Below are 14,494 nucleotides of genomic sequence, written 5' to 3' on the forward strand. Positions count from 1 at the left end.
ACTCTACAATGTACTTGCCGTAAGACAGTCACAGTTTCTGAAATCCATCGCCTGTGGCCTCTGGCCTTCCGAGGAGCACCACAGTCCTGGGTCCATGATGAAAATCTGCCACATTATGCCACACACAAACAGACCCGGCTTGCAGGCAGATCGGTGCAACTAGATCCGTCGGGCAGGGCCTGCACATTAGTGGAAAATGATGTGCTTCAGATCGGCAAGCCTGACCCGATAGAGGTACTCCAGAAATGGCCTGCAGTTCTGGCCCATTGTGGAAGTCCACTTGTGTGGCCACTATTCACGTGTCACAGACACCATTTTGATGAAATGAGACAACAGTGATCAATCCAAGCAACAGATAACTTGCACGAATACTCTGAGAATCAATACCAATGAGGATAGGTAGCAACTCAATGTGAAGATGATCACTGAATGGTAGACAGGCATATAAAAAAGACTATCATACTCCCACAACTAAATTTTCAGCCACAGCCTTTGCCAGAAAACGAGAGCACACACTTTCACACAATGACTCGGACACAACTCGTGCACACATGACCGATGTCTCCGGCCACTGCGTCAATAGTCTCTGAGAATCAGATCCAAACAAACTTCTCCTCATGCCTCCCTGCCTCTCATCGGCAGTTGTTATGCTAGTGGCAATAAGTGGTGACACCACTGGCTGCAAGCTGAAGGGAATGGCAGGAATGGGAGAAGCAATACGAATGAGGAAGCAGTGAAGCTGTGCACGTACACAGCTGTGCCCAGACAGTGATAATGCATGACATATCTGTAAACAAACCATTTCATCTACAGAGAGAGAGAGAGAAAAAAAAAAAGAGATTTTTCCAATGGTTCCCCCCCCCCCCCCCCCCCGCCACCCCCCCAATGCCCGATTTCCCTGACATGTTGTTTCAGATTCCCCGATTTTCAGAACTTGTGGCAACCCTGACACCACATCATAATAGTTACCAACAGACAAGGCTGACTATCCCACCTGCACTGATTCACAACAAACCAGAAAAACCAAAATAACACATACCAAAAAACATAACACAAAAAATAAAACGAGATCAGACATAAAAAACAATCCTAAATCAATCCCCTACCCACCCCCAAGAAAATCACCCCCCTTTTCCCTAATTAACATTAACTCAATAACTCCCTCTCCCCAACATCGTCCACCCCGATTGCCGAGTGGTCAGCGTGATGGAGTGTCATGCCAGGGAGCCCAGATTTGATTCCTGGCTGGGTTGGAGATTTTCTCCGCACAGGGACTGGGTGTTGTGTAGTCCTAATCATCATCATCTCATCCCTATCGATAAGCGAGTCACCAAAGGGGTGTCAACTCTAAAGACTTGCACCAGGCGACCAGTCTACCCTAGCCACACGACATTTCATTTATCCCCAACATCAATTTAACCAACAGCTTTTGGTCTATAAATCTCTTCAACATAAGGAAAGACTTCAATGGGAAATATGTATCAGGTACACTGCACCTCCAAGAATATTCATCCAAATGACCATGTAATGCAGAAATGTGATGTTTCTCCCTCCCTAAGGTTTCAAGGCCCCGCAATACCCTTTATAATGTTGGCACATGCCCCAGTATGATAATTTCTGAATTTGATAATGTGGTCAACAATCAAATGATGAAAACCCATCAAATGCAACAACAGACCCCTCAGCAACATACTCCTGAATTAATTTGAGCAATTCATTGATTATGAACCAAATTCAGAACATTCTGTCCCCAAAATAACAGCCCTCCAAACCCATAATCCCACTGCAAACTCCCCCTTTGGTACTTTGTTCACTGCAAAAGCAGACTCATTAATTTCCACAATGACAACCCCCCCCCCCCCCCCCCCCGAGATCCCCAATACTTTGAACACTAAATACTGCCCACAAACTTCTCAACAAAACGACTACAAAATTACAGTACATTCACTCACCCGACATTCATGCACACACAACTACACAAGACACCTCATGAAGATTGCCACAAGTTTCCCCAAGTGTAATTACCTGATTTCCAGACAAGTTTTAGCATTTTTCCCTGACAAATTTTGAGATCTCAAGGGTAAGTTAAGACGTAAGTTGATAATTTGCCTTTTCAGCTATGGTACAAAAAACAAGTGTAAACAAGGAAATATCTAAAAACAAACTTGCAAGCAAATGGTGTTAGCTGATGTGAGCAAAAATCTTAAGTACTAACATCAACATCTTTTGTAACAGACTGTTTTTAAATTGAGATAACAAGCCAAATGGTATATGTGTTTGATTAAGACCAATGATGTTATTTTATTATAATAAAATGAAACACATTTGGTGACTAGAATGCGCATTTCCTTGGAGTCCCAAGACAGATTTAAAATACCTTCACTGATTTCAGAAATAACCTAAGAAAAAAGTAGGCCTCTTGAAAGAAGAGTATAAGAGGGGAAGAACTGTGTAAACCAACACTGCAGGTGACCGCCAATAAAATGTTGGTTCTACTACGTTTGTTATTGTCAGTTATTACTACTAATTTATACATATTTTGTGATTTTTCTTTTGAGAAATATATGAATACACAGCATACAACCTGCCATGGACTGCCAATTATCTTCTTCTTATCGTCCATACTTTCTAACATATTACCTACTTTTGAAGTGCCAAAATGTACTAAAACAAATAAATTTACTATAAAATGCACACTGTACAACATACTTGCAGTGAAACAGACGCAGTTCCTGAAATCCATCGCCCATGGCTCTGGCCCGCTGAGGAGCACCACTGTCCTGAATCAATGGGTAAACCACGAAAATCCACTGAATTACATCAGACATAAATAGACCCAGCTTGTAGGTAGATTGGCGAGATTACATTAATGGGCAGGGCCTGCACATTAGTGGGAACCGAATGGCTTCAGATCGGCAGGCCCAATCCATTACAGAAATGGCCTGCAGTTTTGGCCCGTTACGGAAATTCACTTAGGTGGCAAGCTATTCGTAAGCCACAAACAACATGTTGAGACCACAGTGATCAATCCATGCAACAGGTAACTTGTTCAAATATTCTGAGAATCAATAATAATGAGGATAGGTAGCAACTCACTGTAAAGATAATTGTTGGGCTGCAGACAGGCACGTAGAAAAGACAATCACACTCTCACAACTAAATTTTCAGCCATAGCTTTTTTCAGAAAACACACAATTATTTTTAACACACACACTCACACAAAACTCATCCACACATACCGCTATCTCCGGCTACTGTGTCCACAGTCTCTGAGAATCAGATCCAAACAAACCACTTCTCATTCCTCCCAGCCTCTTGTCAGCAGCTGCTAGGCTAGTGGCAAGAAGTGGTGGCAGCACTGACTGCAAGCTGAGGGGAGTGGTTGCAAGGAGAGAAGCAGTAGTAATGAGGGAGTAGGGAAGCACTGCACATACTCAGCTGCACCCAGCCAGCGACGATGCACAATACCTCAGTAAAACAAACCATTTCATCTACAGAGACAAAAACAACATTTCTCCAGCCCCCCCCACCGTATTTCCCTGACGTGTTTGAAATTCCCTGATTTCTAGAACCTGTGGCAACCCTGCTTTTACTCCAACAATAAGTAATCTTCATAAGGTGTCTAAAAACTACACTCCTGGAAATGGAAAAAGGAACACATTGACACCGGTGTGTCACACCCACCATACTTGCTCCGGACACTGCGAGAGGGCTGTACAAGCAATGATCACACGCACAGCACAGCGGACACACCAGGAACCGCGGTGTTGGCCGTCGAATGGCGCTAGCTGCGCAGCATTTGTGCACTGCCGCCGTCAGTGTCAGCCAGTTTGCCGTGGCATACGGAGCTCCATCGCAGTCTTTAACACTGGTAGCATGCCGCGACAGCGTGGACGTGAACCGTATGTGCAGTTGACGGACTTTGAGCGAGGGCGTATAGTGGGCATGCGGGAGGCCGGGTGGACGTACCGCCGAATTGCTCAACACGTGGGGCGTGAGGTCTCCACAGTACATCGATGTTGTCGCCAGTGGTCGGCGGAAGGTGCATGTGCCCGTCGACCTGGGACCGGACCGCAGCGACGCACGGATGCACGCCAAGACCGTAGGATCCTACGCAGTGCCGTAGGGGACCGCACCGCCACTTCCCAGCAAATTAGGGACACTGTTGCTCCTGGGGTATCGGCGAGGACCATTCACAACCGTCTCCATGAAGCTGGGCTACGGTCCCGCACACCGTTAGGCCGTCTTCCGCTCACGCCCCAACATCATGCAGCCCGCCTCCAGTGGTGTCGCGACAGGCGTGAATGGAGGGACGAATGGAGACGTGTCGTCTTCAGCGATGAGAGTCGCTTCTGCCTTGGTGCCAATGATGGTCGTATGCGTGTTTGGCGCCGTGCAGGTGAGCGCCACAATCAGGACTGCATACGACCGAGGCACACACGGCCAACACCCGGCATCATGGTGTGGGGAGCGATCTCCTACACTGGCCGTACACCACTGGTGATCGTCGAGGGGACACTGAATAGTGCACGGTACATCCAAACCGTCATCGAACCCATCGTTCTACCATTCCTAGACCGGCAAGGGAACTTGCTGTTCCAACAGGACAATGCACGTCCGCATGTATCCCGTGCCACCCAACGTGCTCTATAAGGTGTAAGTCAACTACCCTGGCCAGCAAGATCTCCGGATCTGTCCCCCATTGAGCATGTTTGGGACTGGATGAAGCGTCGTCTCACGCGGTCTGCACGTCCAGCACGAACGCTGGTCCAACTGAGGCGCCAGGTGGAAATGGCATGGCAAGCCGTTCCACAGGACTACATCCAGCATCTCTACGATCGTCTCCATGGGAGAATAGCAGCCTGCATTGCTGCGAAAGGTGGATATACACTGTACTAGTGCCGACATTGTGCATGCTCTGTTGCCTGTGTCTATGTGCCTGTGGTTCTGTCAGTGTGATCATGTGATGTATCTGACCCCAGGAATGTGTCAATAAAGTTTCCCCTTCCTGGGACGATGAATTCACGGTGTTCTTATTTCAATTTCCAGGAGTGTAGTTTAGACTTTTCAGACCACATTCCTCTTCTACTGGACTGCCACAACCTGTCCTTGCTACATCTCCAAAGATATAGATATCGTTAGTGCGCCCGGTGAAACACTCGTTAACACATATTTCGGTCGTACTCATGGCATAGAACAAATATAGCAATTAATCCTGTTATTTGCAAAAAAAAGAACTGTAGACAACATATCTACACCCATAGCATCAGTCAGGTTATCCTTATTCATTGGCACAGATAAATCCACACCTACAAACGAACAACAAACATCTCAAAATTTCCCTGAATGAAAAATAACTCTACCCAAATATAATGAAATTTAAAATTTATAAAGAATTACCTAATAGATTACAAACACTCACTATCAGAGCAAATGACAATGAATAAATTAAAATGTGAACACGAAATTTTCAAAACCACAACCTACAACGAAATGTGTACACAATTTCTTTCTTTTAATGCTATATTCATTTATTTACATTTACGATTTGATGCTTAGTTTCCTAAGACAAACGATTTATTATCCATGGAGCAGAAATCATCTATGACTTAAATATAGCATCACTGGTCAAATTCAACGAGTTGTATCCCATTCTTCAATCAACCTCAAATTTGCAACAAAATTTCAGAAGATTCTCCCACGTTACGCTTGTCTTTCACTTCACATGCCTAACAGATGTAAACCAAATTATTTTATATACAAAAATAAAATTCTGTCTTGTCATTAGTGGTTATCCTAACTTTATTAGCTGCTATAATTATTTGTAAATTAAAAGTTACATGACAACTATTAAACAGCAGGAGCAATGAAAGATAAGTTTAAATGTCTGCATTTTGATGCTTTTTTTTAAAGGAGAATAAAAACATTGTCAGGAAAAGCATCCTTTTATAGTCCTACATTACATATAAAGCAAGAAAAGCTTTGTGAGTAGAACAGGCTTTAATGTTCTTCTTAAGGGGAGCCGGAGGTGGTCAAATCCAAAAAATTATGATTTTTTTTTTTTTGCTACCGAAAATTAATTGGAACATTCCTCTTTAATGTAAACTTTGAATTATTGTTCTACTCACCCTAGAAGTGGAGTTATTACCATTTTCCCCCACGCCTGCAGAGGAAATGGGCGGCCGCTGAATGCATCTAACACCCTCTCGTGACTTCCTGGCGAACTGCTTGGGATTATCTCGGCCTGTTACGCATACAGCGCCTTATGTTACGCATTCAGTGAGTGTGCAAGGGTTGGCTACATTGTTTTCTGGGACAAATATTACCCGTATTTCCTTACAGCTTACTCCTATTTTCCTCAGAATTTCGAACATCTTGCTCCATTTAATATTGTCGTACACTTTTGTTCTGGTTACGATGCCACGTTTTAGTAACCGTGTATATAAGAAGAGGAAGAACGTAGGGAAAAGAAAATGAACACTAATACCAAGTTGCGATACTACAATGAATAAGAGCGCGGAACATCGTCTCTTTGCTGTTTACCGTTTCGAATTAGTTCAGTGTTGCGCCTGTTGTTCGTAGTATTATACTTCTTGTGTAAAGCGGGTAATATGCAGTATGTACAAGAATCGGGAGGGAACAATAAAACCAATTTTTCATGACTTAGCACAGCCAGAATTGTTACACAAATGTCTACACGGAAAGACGCAGAATCCTAATGACAGCGTAAACAATTTGATTTGGAAAGTGATTCCTTAAAGGGTGTTTGTAAGCATAAAAACACTGCACTTTGGCATTTATGATGCAATAGCAACTGACAACCAAGGGAACGGTGTGAAGTGTGAAGTTCTGAAGGCATTAGGATTTACAGCTGGGGTGAACACTACGAGCACTAAGAAATATTGACAGAGAAAGGATAAGAGGAGCAGAAAGAAGAGAAAGGCATATGACGTATGATGGAACAACTGGCCAGAAAAGAAGACAGAAGAGGAAGCTTTTGGAGGATGAAGAAGAAGACCCTGATAATCCATCCTATAGTGCAGGAAAGTATTGAGAAACTTTGATAGCCAGTTACCGTAAATTAGAATTTTTCGAATATAAGGAACATTTTCTCAAAATCCACTCAAGCTAGAGAGATGAAATTTTTATACAGCACTCCTAGTGGTCAAACTTACATTGTAACACAGCCATTTGGCAATATGTTCAGTAGTCCATTTCAGTTTAATTATAAATCAATTATTTGTAAAAAAATTTGGGTCATTAATAAAAAAAATAATTGGAAGGAAACTAGAAAAAGATACTCTAAAATCCCTCTGTCATAACTGCAATACTAAACCACTCTATATGTAAAAAAATTCAAATTTTTCTATTTGGTAGTTTATTCATAAATGTTCCTCAAACTTAGTGATTTTAACATGGGCAGCATAGGCACCTCCAGCTCCCCTTAAAGTAAAACCAATACCATGAGTGTTTCTATTTTACGACAGTTTATGATTTTCTTGATCAACCAATAAGCTTGACTAATATTCAATTAACAGAAGATTTCTGGTACTCTTTATGATGTACACTATTTGTGGAGTCACAGTGGTAACCCACTGGGCACACATTCTGGGGCATGGCGATTCAAATCCCTATCTGGTCATCCAGATTTATGTTTTCCACAGTGTTAAAGCGTAATGTTCCTACTCTGATTCCTTGTCACATATACAGGAATATTTTTCTCCTGGGCGCACCAAGCCACTCTTCGTTAGTATGTTCACAAGGGAATTATTAAAAATGTTTGGTGCATTCGTGTATGTCTCATCAGCTACTTCAATAACTGTATTATCCTCTGACTGAAAAAAAAAATCTTTGGTTATCCACGATGATTCATTTTTGTGTTTAGAATAGCAGAGAAAACTGTATAGGCAACAATATTGTACACAAGACGGCCTTTGCAGTAAATTCAAACTACAGAGGCATTCTTCAATAGCAATCTGCAAGTGCCAGCTAAAGAACCAGAACTGAGAAACAAGGTCCTGAAACTCAATATCTGAAGCATAGCACTGTACAGAAATGAAACATGGGTCAGTCAGAAACCTGGTAAAGAAGATGCTGGAAGCAGATGAGTGTTCCAGGAGACGAAGCAGAAAACTGAAAAAAATATATAAACTGCAATTCAAAGAGGAGCTAAAAAAATATGTCTAGAAGGAAATCTCTAGAAAATACTTGATGTGGCACATTCAATGAATCCTGTAATTGTTGTAGTGACAGAGAGAACAGGAAGGGGGAGTGCGGGGTTTGTTAACATTTATTTTACTCTCTCTGTGTCCTTCCTCCTTCACCATCCATGCCTAACGTCTGCAGCTTGTGGTCTAGTGGCTAGCATTGCTGCCTCTGGATCATGGGTTCCCGGGTTCGATTCCTGGCCGGGTTGGAGATATCCTCTGCCTGGCGACTGGGTGTTTGTGTTTTCCTCATCATTTCATCATCATCATTTGTGACAGTGGTTAGACTGGACTATGTACAAATTGAGACTTTGTAAGGACACTGATGACCATGCAGCTGAGCACCACATAAACCAAATATCGTCAACATCCACACCTAAGAAAAAATCTAATTACTTTATCCTCTATTTACTAATTTTTTCCCTTCTACTTTTAGGCATTTATCTTTTCATCACTAGATGCAGTTCATCATAATTATTTGTGAGTTGAAATCTTACCTTCAACATATATGAACATGAAATTCTGGGTGGTTTCTCTTCCCAACACTATTTCAATCTATTAACATAGCTCTTTCTCTTCTAATTATGCATTTTATGCCCAATAAACAAACAAATGTCTCTAAAAGCTAGAAAATTGTTACCTTTTCCATTCTTTCTGCTTCAGATGCCTCAAGCTATCAAGGAAGTTTATGACTTCTCAATAAGCAATAAAGTGACATTGAACATAAAGAAAACTAATGCCATGAATTTCAGTTTGAAGAGGGAAAATGACAATATTAAATTAAATGTAGATGGCACCTCTATAGACTGTGTAACAAATGCAAAATTTCTAGGAATGAATACTGATTCTCAGTTGAAGTGGTGCGGACACACAAAGGTTCTTGCCAACAGAATGTCACCAGCATGTTATGCCCTTAGAATCCTGTCATCAGTGTGTAACATGCAATGTCTTTTAGTTGCATACAATTCATATGTACACTCAATTCTTTGCTATGGCATTCTTTTTTGGGGAACAAATGCACAAAATATGAACACAATTTTCAAACTACAGAAAAGAGCCACAAGAATCATAACCAAAAATGGTAGTCGAGCTCATTCTAAAGATGTGTTCAAAACGCTGGGGATTTTAACTGCTCTGTGTGAATACATTCACCAGTCAGTCGCACACATTAAAAATAACGTTGGTAACTATTGCACTCAAATTTGCCATAAAAGAAATTGCAAAAATACACTTATTTAAAAAGGCAGCTAAAAATACATGTTATGCAATACATTTTATACACTGAAGGATTACTTAGATAAAAACAGAGCAGGGCTTTGGTAAAAAACATGTTATACAAATAAATAATAATAATGTTCTGTATTTTTTTCCTTATCCCCAAGCTATGCATTGCACAATACTAACATTTCTTCCTCTTTCTGAGCTCAACAACTCACTCATTATAGAGGGATGCTGATTCAGTTTTTCAGGATAGCAAATGGGAAGCTGTGGTACAGAAAATGGCCCAGAGATCACCAGCGTGTATGTGTTTGTGTGTGTAGTGAGTGAAGTGTTACGAAACAATGCATGCATAGTGTGTGCAGTGACTGATAGTGAGATACGAGTGAATGGTGTGGTATTACATTATTGAATAAGTTATTTGTAAAAAGAAAAAAGTATTTTATACCACGAGTAAATCTAATGACTGTCTCTAACTACAAGTATGGAGTAGTAGTAGCAGTAGTAGTATAATAACTGTCACGTGATCCCCCTTATCTCATACTACATACTATTGGTCATTATGTTTTGAGTTTACACAATTCAGTATTTAGAAGAAAGAAGAGTTGCCCCACTGTTTCAAATTTAATTATTATAAATTCAATTATTTTTTAACAAAGGGCTGACTGATTTGCAACACATTACAGAGGCAATGTTAAGGTACAGTTGTCAATTTATCTGCAAAGGGAACTTTGTGTTTTTCCTTACTGCAATTGCACATAACTAGCAAATATTAATATCTCACAAAAACTTACTGTCTCCATAGTGATTCCATTAATCGTGAAATGATAAAATCTTGCATTAAGATGAATTAGAGAAACTGTGTTATCTATTATTGTTATTTCAAAAAGGTATTGTCTCAGACAGCATTTTCATAATTATGAAAAATCAACTGTCACTCACCAATGCAGGTGCAATTCTTTCAAATTTGTCATTGACCATGTAGTGGGAGTACACAGCCATCATCATCATCAGCAAGAGGACTATATTTGCTCCTTGTTTGACAGAATCTGCAGCACAATTGATATATATATATATATTATACTACCACCAGAACAAATTATCAAATGGTATCTTACTGGTGTAGAAGTATCCATTTAGAGAAAGGGACAGATAGAGAACTCAAAAAATGGTTATATTTTTACGTAATAGAATACGTTTACTTACTGCTTGGAAAAAAGGCCATCGCCAGCCCACAAATTATTTCTAGTGTACCTACTGCCCTACGATACCATTTTGATGGTACTTTAAAATCTAGCAACTCGGAAAGAGGAAATACTTTCGCGTACTTGACGTATTCCTTCCTCTGAAACAAAAATAAGAACATAATTAAGACACAGTATTTCTGACTACTGGTTCTGAGGATTAAGTATTTTATTCCAGTGACAAGGGGTGGATACTGTCAGTTCAGTTTCTACTCTGCCTCATTCATTTGTGTTTTAGAGAGCATAGAGTACATCACGCCTGCATAATTTGCGTCAGATTATAGAATCAGCTGCTCTTTAAATAACTCGAAATCCCGTCTGGCCCACATTTTCTTTCACATGACTTCGCCAAAGGCATTTTGCCAAGGTCATCTGCACAAGAGTTAAAAACGTTCTTCTCGTCGGCCCACTAAACCTTATTCCATAAAGGCAAATACTGATTCCTTAACAATGCTTTAATGGTTCTTGACAACAATTACGGACCCTACAACGTAGACAACTTGCCACACATCAGTGTTTGTAGGGTGGTCGCGAAACAGGAGCTGAAGAATCATACTTTCATACATTTCCTTAAAAATCTCACAAAAATATAAAATTTAATTAATTTACCAAATCTTTGTGAAGATCCTTGCTGATGATTGAAGTCATTTTCATTATACCCACAAATATAAAAAATATTCCAAGCAGCACAGATAAACTTTTCAACACAATCGACCCCATGTTGGCCACTAGCGCTAATTTTACATATCGCACACATTAGAACTTCGCATTCTATGTTATTGCTTCCGTAACGATGAGCGGTGATTGGTGCTAATACGTGAGTCCAAACACGAGATCACCTGACAGTTATTTCCAAAAAATTCGAGTGTTTCTGAACTATAGTGCACAGATCAATGATAATCGTAGGAACACCATACCGCGAATTTAAAATTACGCGAAGGTACTGAAACCGGAGCAAATCCACAGCCTTCTATATCACAGAGTGAAGACTAGGGAGTGCGTTAATAGACGGAGTTGTCAAAAACTTTGGGAGGTGGGAAGTTCTGTGACAGGATTCATAATTACGTTAAAGACTGTAGTGGTGCTATGATGTTGATGTATTATTGACATTACAGAATTTCATAATGTCTTGTAAACCGCATGTAGCTTAAAAATATGTATTTTTCTGAACAGGCGCAATTTTATTAAGGCAGTTGTCGCTACATTCGTCACGGGTAGTAAAATGAGCAGACCTAAACGTTATTTCGTCAATAACAATGAAGAATGGAAAAGTAGAGAATTCGCAGTTGCACCGAGTGACTGGTTGCCAAAAATCAACGAACGCGTCAATGAATGCCTTAAACAACAACCCCCATCAGCAAGAGATGTGGATGGTGGTTTGTATGTTAGCGGTGCCGGCGTCGCTTACATGCTATATCATTTGAGCACCAACCCACATTTTGGAGAAAACAAAGAGAAATTTTGCAACTTGGGGCTGAAATATATGAAGTATGCTCTCGAATATGCTGGACGCAAAGAGAATGATCCACAGGAAAGATCAGCATTTCTACTGGGAAACGCTGGAACTTACGCAGTCGCCGCTGTGCTCTACCGGTCTGTTGGTAAGTGATAAAGTCTGCCGAAGAATTCGATACGTATTGTACTCGAATTTAGTCGTGACACCGTGACGCACATAAGCATATTTCGTATAGATGTAAAATATTTTGTCTTTGGTAATCACAGTTCTTAACTTTAAAGCTGGGAACGGGCTTCCGTTTTTGCGTCTGGCATTCAATCTGTTGCGGACATATGTCTTGACATATTTAAGTTGGAGTTCCACAAATTGGAAACAAGCAGAAGTAACAAATAACTGGAGCCCCGTGTTATCAAATACTGAAGCTTTCAGTTTAACAAAACCATTATGGGATTCCGAAAGCTTGTATCAACTGATTCAGTGGTGTCACACAATATACTACAGTAGAAATGTTGGTAATGTCTTACATAGCCTTCATATAAGTAGCTGAAAGTTGGCGAAAAATAGGCTAGGCATAAAGACACGGAGGTATGGTGTGTAGAACAATGTGCCTCATGGACTGTAAAAATACTCTGTTGTACATGAAACACGCGATGATTGATACTGTACGTAAGAAGGATTAGATATATATTTAATTTATTTCCATAAATTTTGTAAATGCTGGAATTGAAAAAAAAATGTTTCCGTGGTAATGATAAGTTGTAAGCTCTACAATAGGCCTAAGATGACAGTTGTAATGGGTCAACAGTACCTACTGATACTGAATGCCTGCTTTGTCCCATGACTACTTCGTTATTCATTTTTAAATATGTTTGTGCCCAAACTCTCAATGTTGCCAGGATGTTGAACTACAAAAAAGTGGAAAACTACAATTTTTACAAAATTAGTAACTGCATTTATGAGACTTACATGCAATCAAATTTACATAGTTCCATAGAAAGGCATAACAAACCCAATACATTTTTGCAGAATTATAGCTCAGTAGTACTGGTATCACGAAACAGATATAAAATATTCTGATGGAAAACAAGCAACAACATTCTTTGTGAAGTTCTTGAACAGCAGTGTATGCTGATCATTATGCTAATGTACAGTTCACATAAGCATCAGATTCACCAATGTTGTCTATAAAAATATGTAGGATAGCGGCTGTTATACTTCAGTGTTCTATTTTATTCACACTGAATGGAATATTAATCAAAAGAGCAGGATGGCCTATTTTGGGTTAAACTCCTTTAATTTGTGGTGACTATGCAGTTTCAAGATGAGTAATGGTGCCCTGGTGTTCAAGATTCAGAATTATTCCCATAGATAGTTTGCAAAAAGAGAGATGTCAAATATACATAGGCCTACTATGTATTATAAAGAAAAGTCTTTCCTTCTCATCCCGCAGTTCTGAGTGGCTTTTCTAATCTGTAACTTTTTCCCTAAACCTCTCCAGTCCGTTTCCTTTATCCCTCTTCCCTCCCGTTCTACTCTTCTGCCAGAAGAAGGCACCACTGGCTCCGAAAGCTTGTAAGTGTTAAATACTTTAGCGTGTGTGTTTCCCTGCCGCTGCTTGTTGAGTAGATATTTTATGTATCCATTTACATTATACTACATTGACAGATGTCTAGACACTATTTTCGGGTTGAATTACATGATAGGCCCATACCCATTAAGTAGGCTACAATGTTTTTTACCTTTATAATCTGGTTTTTGCAGTATGCCAATTAATTAAACAGATGTGGAGAATGGACACATGCCATCACACTTCTACATCAAAATTACACTAGACTTGCAAAGTTCTATTTTTCAGTACCACTCACTACATGCAAGCATAGTTTCCTATGATTTCCATAAGTCACGTCCTGTGAATGGCAGAATAGGTCCTTCAGCTGTGTTAAAGTCTGTTAATTCTCATTTTCTCATCCACTAGTGCTGATTAAGGATACGCTAGTGATCTTACTATTAATGTGATGTTAACCCATTAACTGCCGTGATCCTCATTTGGGGCTCTGTCCTTTTATTTCAGATAATGCTGGCAGCAGTTGTTAGTATTTTGCATTGTTGTCTTGGCATTTATCAAGCTTGTGAGTTGGTTGCTGTTAAATGAGTAAGCTGTACAGTATTATTTGTGTGAAGAAGTAAAGTTTTTCAGAATTAGAAGAGTTGAACATTTTCAAAACAGTGTTCTGTAATCGTTGTAGAATATGTTATTCGATTATTTCTGAGGTTTATTTTCACATGAGAGCTCTCTGAATTTTGATCCCCATCTGGGGCTCATGGCATGTTCCACCTAAAACAACATTTTCTTTTTCCCACCTAGGCCC

The 14,494-nt window shown here is 40.1% G+C and overlaps 2 protein-coding genes across 4 annotated transcripts in view; one reads left to right on the forward strand and one right to left on the reverse strand.

Annotated features, from left to right (window-relative positions):
* Positions 1 to 11,577, reverse strand: part of LOC126203743 (novel acetylcholine receptor chaperone) — a 60,541-nt gene extending 48,964 nt beyond the window's left edge. Inside the window, exons 1-4 of one of the 3 annotated variants that reach the window (XM_049938111.1) lie at positions 11,279 to 11,421; positions 10,632 to 10,770; positions 10,368 to 10,474; positions 29 to 179 (exon numbers count right to left, since the gene is read on the reverse strand). In XM_049938111.1, coding sequence (XP_049794068.1) covers positions 114 to 179; positions 10,368 to 10,474; positions 10,632 to 10,770; positions 11,279 to 11,389 — 423 coding nt within the window. In that variant the 5' untranslated portion in view covers positions 11,390 to 11,421 and the 3' untranslated portion in view covers positions 29 to 113. Of the gene's footprint in view, positions 1 to 28; positions 180 to 10,367; positions 10,475 to 10,631; positions 10,771 to 10,887; positions 11,108 to 11,278 lie in introns of those variants that run through there. The other 2 variants (XM_049938110.1, XM_049938112.1) reach the window with 2 other exon arrangements.
* LOC126203742 (lanC-like protein 3) overlaps positions 11,554 to 14,494 on the forward strand; it is a 93,874-nt gene continuing 90,933 nt past the window's right edge. The window contains exons 1-2 of the mRNA XM_049938109.1: positions 11,554 to 11,702; positions 11,843 to 12,270. Of these exons, the coding sequence (XP_049794066.1) occupies positions 11,892 to 12,270 (379 nt within the window). The 5' untranslated portion in view covers positions 11,554 to 11,702; positions 11,843 to 11,891. The remainder of the gene's footprint in view (positions 11,703 to 11,842; positions 12,271 to 14,494) is intronic.

Source organism: Schistocerca nitens, chromosome 9 (assembly GCF_023898315.1).
Source record: "Schistocerca nitens isolate TAMUIC-IGC-003100 chromosome 9, iqSchNite1.1, whole genome shotgun sequence".
Classification (NCBI taxonomy): domain Eukaryota; kingdom Metazoa; phylum Arthropoda; class Insecta; order Orthoptera; family Acrididae; genus Schistocerca; species Schistocerca nitens.